This window comes from Procambarus clarkii, chromosome 91 (assembly GCF_040958095.1).
Source record: "Procambarus clarkii isolate CNS0578487 chromosome 91, FALCON_Pclarkii_2.0, whole genome shotgun sequence".
Classification (NCBI taxonomy): Eukaryota; Metazoa; Arthropoda; class Malacostraca; order Decapoda; family Cambaridae; genus Procambarus; species Procambarus clarkii.
Window position 1 is genome coordinate 9,563,950 of NC_091240.1, and position 7,762 is coordinate 9,571,711.

The 7,762-nt window shown below is 50.4% G+C and overlaps 1 protein-coding gene across 1 annotated transcript; it reads left to right on the top strand.

Moving 5' to 3' along the window:
- The first annotated feature begins 2,604 nt into the window (after positions 1 to 2,604).
- On the top strand, positions 2,605 to 6,985 carry LOC138359546 (putative uncharacterized protein DDB_G0290521). Its single transcript, XM_069318888.1, has 2 exons — positions 2,605 to 2,722; positions 5,721 to 6,985. Exons 1-2 carry the CDS (start codon positions 2,605 to 2,607, stop codon positions 6,983 to 6,985), a joined length of 1,383 nt encoding a protein of 460 aa, XP_069174989.1.
- The last annotated feature ends 777 nt before the right edge of the window (positions 6,986 to 7,762 follow it).

Here is a 7,762-nt window from a genome sequence, read left to right on the forward strand (position 1 = left end):
CGTTTCGGTCCGTCCTGGACCATCATCAAGTCTGTGGTAACATGACTCTTTATCAAGCCCTCTCAATCGACTTGCTAGTGGTCCGGGACGGACCGAAACGTCGTCTCTTCAATTTCTACCGTGTGGTTTGGTCAACATTTCTTCAGCCACGTTATTGTGACTTGTCGTATGGATGGGAGGTGATGGATACTCACCTATTTGTACTCACCTATTTGTGCTTGCGGGGGTTGAGCTTTGGCTCTTTGGTCCCGCCTCTCAACTGTCAATCAACTGGTGTACAGGTTCCTGAGCCTACTGGGCTCTATCATATCTACATTTGAAACTGTGTATGGAGTCAGCCTCCACCACATCACTGCCTAATGCATTCCACCTGTTACCTGACACTGAAAAAGTTCTTTCTAACGTCCCTGTGGCTCATTTGGGTACACAGTTTCTACCAGTGTCCCCTTATTCTAGTAACACCCGTCTTAAACAATTTATCTTTATCTACCCTGTCGATTCCTCTTAAAATTTTGTAGGTAGTGATCATGTCTCTCCGAGCTCTTCTATCTTCCAACGACGTTAGGTTTATTTCATGCAGCCTTTCCTCGTAACTCATGCCTCTTAGTTCTGGGACTAGCCTAGTGGCATACCTTTGAACTTTTTCCAGCTCAGTCCTGTGCTTGACAAAATACGGGCTCCATGCTGGGGCCGCATACTCCAGTATGTGTGTGTACTCACCTAATTGTTCTTGCGGGGGTTGAGCTGTGTGTGTGTGTGTGCGCGCGCGCGCGTGTGTGTGTGTGTGTGTGTGTTTACTAGTTGTGTTTTTGCGGGGGTTGAGCTTTGCTCTTTCGGCCCGCCTCTCAACTGTCAATCAACTGTTTACTAACTACTTTTTTTTCCCACACCACACACACACACACACACACCAGGAAGCAGCCCGTGACAGCTGACTAACTCCCAGGTACCTATTTACTGCTAGGTAACAGGGGCACTTAGGGTGAAAGAAACTTTGCCCATTTGTTTCTGCCTCGTGCGGGAATCGAACCCGCGCCACAGAATTACAAGTCCTGCGCGCTAACCACCAGGCTACGAGGCCCCAATGTGTGTGTGTGTGTGTGTGTGTGTGTGTGTGTGTGTGTGTGTGTGTGTGTGTGTGTGTGTGTGTGTGTGTGTGTGTGTGAGTGTGTGTGTGAGTGTGTATTATGATGAACGTGCATTAAGTGAGTTCATTAGGGAAGGTGTGATGTGATCAGGGACGCCAACCTGACACTTCGCCTATGTTATTGGACACCAACAACTCTGACTACTGCTGCTGCTGTTGTCGCTGTTGTGGCGCTGGAGTTGGCGCGCTGCTGCTGTTGTCGCGCTGCTGCTGTTGTCGCTGTTGTGGCGCTGGAGTTGGCGCGCTGCTGCTGTTGTCGCGCTGCTGCTGTTGTCGCTGTTGTGGCGCTGGAGTTGGCGCGCTGCTGCTGTTGTCGCTGTTGTGGCGCTGGAGTTGGCGCGCTGCTGCTGTTGATGTGTTGCTGCTATTGTGCTGTTGTTGATGTGCTGCTGTTCTGCTGATGCTGTTGTACTGCTGCTGCTCTTGTGGAAGACATACTTCCACATCATAGTATAATTACCCAAACCACCTTCCTCCTTCCCACCTGTCCTCCTTTCCCATCCCTTCCTCCTACTCTCCCAGCCTAGCCCTCGCTCCCTAAGACCCCCCCCCCTCCAGACCAGCCCCTACCCCCCCCTCCTCCACCTCCCCACCAGTGACGTGTGCCACATATTTCAAGAATAGGAAGGATCCAATCTTCGGATCTCCCCGAAGAATTTTGTAGGTAGTGATCATGTCTCTCCGAGATCTCCTATCTTCCATATCTGCCCTATCTCCCCCCCCCCCCCCCCAGGCGGCAGGTTCGGTGTCGTGCCCCGGCGGCGCGCCGCGGAGGGGCGGAGGAGGCTAATGATCCAGAGGCTGGCAAGACTATAAGGCACCTTTATGGATCTATTCCACCCCCCGTCCACACCCCTTCAGGTGGCAGCTTCATTTATCAGGTGGTGGTGGTGGTGGTGCTTGTACCTACCTTGAGCGTGACGGAGAAGGCGCGATTTGTCAAGTTTGGTCGCTGGCTTCTGTCTTGAGGGAGGCCGAGAACGCCTTCATTTGTCAGTCTGATGGATTGTAGTTTTGATACAGCTGTTGTTGATGTATTTTCCTCAAATGTTGTCTGCATGTTTGAGAGTGTCAGGCAAGATGCCGTGATGTCTTGTATTGGTATTCCTGTAACTGTCTCCCTCTCATAATGCAGTGTCCCTTTGGTCTCTTTCTTCTCCAGTCCTTGTCTTCTGCGGCATTGCATCGTCTAAGAACTTTCTCCTCTGTTGTGTCATTATCACAGAGGCCTCAAGAGACCACCACACTTGATACTTCTCATCAATTACAGTTCCTCCTTCCTCAGATTATCATACTATTTTTCTGTCTTCCTATTTTCTGTCTTCTTTACTAAGTCGAGCACCTTCCGTGTCTACCTGTGTCTGTGTCTTGTGGGGTCCAGTCAAAGGCTTTTCTTGGGCGGTCTGTGAGGAAGAAAAATTTTTCAGCACTCCTTCTCCTGTTTTATCTTGGTAACCATGTCGTTGAACAAGGAGTTTGTCAGGTACGACCTGGTGACGTTGTCGTTGAACAAGGAGTTTGTCAGGTACGACCTGGTGACCATGTGTAAAACATTACGCCTGTTAGACATACCTGGTAAACTGAATATCACTATTAAACACTCAGAATTTGTGTGGCTAACAAGGTATAGAATCCTGTCCTGTTGTTGCTTGTGGTTAATTCTGCAGTCGAGTAATGTATTGTGCTTGAGATCTGAATGACTTAACCTTCAAATAATGAACAATTAGAGTTAACCTAACCTAACCTAACCTAACTTTCAAATAATGAACAATTAGAGTTAACCTAACCTAACCTTCAAATAATGAACAATTAGAGTTAACCTAACCTAACCTAACCTAACCTTGTTCACACACCACACAGATGACAGGCAGGCTTTCTGAGTCAGAGGGGAATTATTAGGAGAAAGCACCAAGTCAATACGACCATATAGCACTTGGAAGGGGTCAGGATAAGGATTCTGAGTCACAGCAGTAAATGAATGGAACTCTAAGGAAGGGTGTCATTGCATTAAACTAGAGACGGTTCGACAGCCGGGGTTCAAGAGCTGTCGAAGAAGTACAACTACGCGCAAATACACATACACATACACACATACACACACACACACACACACACACACACACACACACACACACACACACACACACACACACACACACACACACCGAAGAGCCACAGTTCAATCCCCGCAAGCACAACTAGGTGAGTACACACACAAGCATATCTTGTCAAGCAGACAACTAAATTGAAGAAGGTTCAGAGGTTTGCCACCAGACAAGTACCCGAATTGAGGGGCATGAGCTATGAGGAGAGACTACGGGACTTGAACCTCACATCGCTGGAAGACAAGAGAGTTAGGGGGGACATGATCACCACATACAAGATTCTCAAAGGAATTGATAGGGTACACAAATACAGTTTATTTAACACAAGGGGCACACGCACTAGGGGACACAGGTGGAAACTGAGTGCCCAAATGAGCCATAGAAACATTAGAAAGAATTTTTTTAGTGGCAGAGTAGTTAATAAATGGAATGCATTAGGTAGTGATTAGGTGGAGGCTGACTCCATACACAGTTTCAAGTGTAGATATGATAGAACCCAGTAGGCTCAGGAACCTGTACACCAGTTGATTGACAGTTGAGAGGCGGGACCAAAGAGCCGAAGCTCAACCCCCGCAAGCACAACTAGGTGAGTACACACACACACACACACACACACACACACACACACACACACACACACACACACACACACACACACACACACACACACACATCACCTAGCAGTGATGACCCCAGATATCATTGAGTGCATCTCAAACCTTGGACACAACCGACCACGTGGGTCCCATTGAAGGTGTAATGTTCCTGCTAAATTTTGGTATATAACCCGACCATTAACTAGCTGCACGTACGGGAGACATCTCCCGTCACGCAGGGTGCAGTCGCACCTCCACAGATCTCCAGTATCAGCTCTTGATACTGGTAATGGCTCAAAAGGGCCACCACTTACGGGCTATTCATGCCCGTGCCACCTTTTGGCTGGCTTAATCTTCATCAATTAATCTTGGATGGTTGGGGATTGAACGCCGACCTTCCTTCAGTAAGGTCTACCGTCCATTTCATGTCGTTTGGCTTCTCTAACAAGGCAATGGCGATAGAGACTTCTAACAAAGTAACAAGGCAAGCAGACTACCAGCAAATGGATAAAGCTGTTGATAAAGCTGAGGCTTGAAGGAGACGACGGTCAATCAGGCCTCGCCTCCTAACCGTCTCTCCAGCCGCCGCCTGATGAGAATTAGAAATTACCCAAGAAAGTGAGCCGAGACATTTCGTTTTATTTAAGAAAAATGGTAATGGAGTTGTGGTATTTTTGGTTTGCTCGTGTGTGTGTGTGTGTGTGTGTGTGTGTGTGTGTGTGTGTGTGTGTGTGTGTGTGTGTGTGTGTGTGTGTATTCACCTAGTTATATTCACCTATTTGTGTTTGCGGGGGCTGAGCTCTGCTTTTTCGGTCCGCCTCTAAACTGTCAATCAATCAACTGTTACTAACTACTAAAAGTGGGTCCCATTGAAAGTTTAATGTTCCTGCTAAATTTTGGTATATAACCCGACCATTAACTACCAGCACGGGCCCGTCTAACAAGGCAAGGTGATTTCACAAAGTAATGCAATTAGGCGAAGAGAGCAGAAGGCTGAACACAAGGTACCATCTGGGAGGTGAAATCCTACAAGAGTCAAATAGAGAGAAAGATCTGGGGGTCGATATCACACCGAACCTGTCCCCAGAGGCCCACATGAAAAGGATATGATCAGCGGCATATGCTAGGTTGGCTAATATAAAAACTGTCTTTAGAAACTTGTGTAAGGAATCGTTCAGGACCCTGTATACCACTTATGTCAGACCAATCCTGGAATATGCAGCTCCTGCCTGGAGTCCATATCTGGTTAAACACAAGACAAAGTTAGAGAAGATTCAGCAGCATGCCCACCAGAGTTATGCCGGAACTGAGAGGTATGAGCTATGAGGAAAAGCTAAGAGAGCTGAACCTCACGTCCCTGGAAAACATTAGAGTAAGGAGAGACATGATAACCACCTGCAAAATTCTCAGAGGAATTGGCAGGGTGGACAAAGACAAACTCTTCAGCACGGGTGGAACACGAACAAGGGGACACAGGTGGAAACTTGGTACCCAAATGAGTCACAGAGACATTAGAAAGAACTTTTTCAGTGTCAGTAGTTAGTAAATGGAATGCATTAGGCAGTGATGTGGTGGAGGCTGACTCCATACACAGTTTCAAATGTAGATATGATAGAGCCCAATAGGCTCAGGAATCTGTACACCTGTTGATTGACGGTTGAGAGGCGGGACCAAAGAGCCAGAGCTCAACCCCCGCAAGCACAAATAGGTGAGAACAAATTGGTGAGTACACACGCACACACACACACACACACACAGAGGAAGCAGCCCGTAACAGCTGTCTAACTCCCAGGTACCTATTTACTGCTAGGTAACAGGGGCATCAGGGTGAAAGAAACTCTGCCTAGTCCGGGAATCGAACCCGGGCCACAGGATTACGAGTTCAACGGTACACCAGCAGCCAGACGCCCACACCAACGGTACGCCAGCAGCCAGACGCCCACACCAACGGTACGCCAGCAGCCAGACGCCCACACCAACGGTACGCCAGCAGCCAGACGCCCACACCAACGGTACGCCAGCAGCCAGACGCCCACACCAACGGTACGCCAGCAGCCAGACGCCCACCCCAACGGTACGCCAGCAACCAGACGCCCACACCAACGGTACACCAGCAACCAGACGCCCACACCAACGGTACACCAGCAGCCAGACGCCCACACCAACGGTACGCCAGCAGCCAGACGCCCACACCAACGGTACACCAGCAGCCAGACGCCCACACCAACGGTACACCAGCAGCCAGACGCCCACCCCAACGGTACACCAGCAACCAGACGCCCACACCAACGGTACACCAGCAACCAGACGCCCACACCAACGGTACACCAGCAGCCAGACGCCCACACCAACGGTACGCCAGCAGCCAGACGCCCACACCAACGGTACACCAGCAGCCAGACGCCCACCCCAACGGTACGCCAGCAACCAGACGCCCACACCAACGGTACACCAGCAGCCAGACGCCCACCCCAACGGTACGCCAGCAACCAGACGCCCACACCAACGGTACACCAGCAACCAGACGCCCACCCCAACGGTACACCAGCAACCAGACGCCCACACCAACGGTACACCAGCAGCCAGACGCCCACACCAACGGTACACCAGCAGCCAGACGCCCACCCCAACGGTACGCCAGCAACCAGACGCCCACACCAACGGTACACCAGCAACCAGACGCCCACCCCAACGGTACACCAGCAGCCAGACGCCCACCCCAACGGTACACCAGCAGCCAGACGCCCACCCCAACGGTACACCAGCAGCCAGACGCCCACACCAACGGTACACCAGCAGCCAGACGCCCACCCCAACGGTACACCAGCAGCCAGACGCCCACACCAACGGTACACCAGCAGCCAGATGGCCACACCAACGGTACACCAGCAACCAGACGCCCACACCAACGGTACACCAGCAGCCAGACGCCCACACCAACGGTACACCAGCAGCCAGACGCCCACACCAACGGTACACCAGCAGCCAGACGCCCACACCAACGGTACACCAGCAGCCAGACGCCCACCCCAACGGTACACCAGCAGCCAGACGCCCACCCCAACGGTACACCAGCAGCCAGACGCCCACACCAACGGTACACCAGCAGCCAGACGCCCACACCAACGGTACACTAGCAGCCAGACGCCCACACCAACGGTACACCAGCAGCCAGACGCCCACACCAACGGTACACCAGCAACCAGACGGCCACCCCAACGGTACACCAACAGCCAGACGTCGTACCGTTGTAATCTGTACCTCTGTAATGCGATACCTGCATCTGTACCTCTGTAATACGATACCTGCATCTGTACCTCTGTAATACGGTACCAGCATCTGTACCTCTGTAATACGATACCTGCATCTGTACCTCTGTAATGCAATACCTGCATCTGTACCTCTGTAATACGATACCTGCATCTGTACCTCTGTAATACGGTACCAGCATCTGTACCTCTGTAATACGATACCTGCATCTGTACCTCTGTAATACGATACCTGCATCTGTACCTCTGTAATGCAATACCTGCATCTGTACCTCTGTAATACGATACCTGCATCTGTACCTCTGTAATACGATACCTGCATCTGTACCTCTGTAATACGATACCTGCATCTGTACCTTTGTAATACGATACCTGCATCTGTACCTCTGTAATACGATACCTGCATCTGTACCTCTGTAATACAATACCTGCATCTGTACCTCTGTAATGCGATACCTGCATCTGTACCTCTGTAATGCGATACCTGCATCCGTACCTCTGTAATGCGATATCTGCATCTGTACCTCTGTAATACGATACCTGCATCTGTACCTCTGTAATACAATACCTGCATCTGTACCTCTGTAATGCGATACCTGCATCTGTACCTTTGTAATACGATACCTGCATCTGTACCTCTGTAAT

Excerpts from the sequence above, each read along its gene's own strand:
- LOC138359546 (XM_069318888.1), top strand. The coding sequence starts at position 2,605 with ATGTCGTTGAACAAGGAGTTTGTCAGGTACGACCTGGTGACGTTGTCG. Across the intron at positions 2,723-5,720 it reads ACGCCTGTTAGACATACCTG|GATTACGAGTTCAACGGTAC; the intron begins GTAAACTGAATA and ends CCCGGGCCACAG.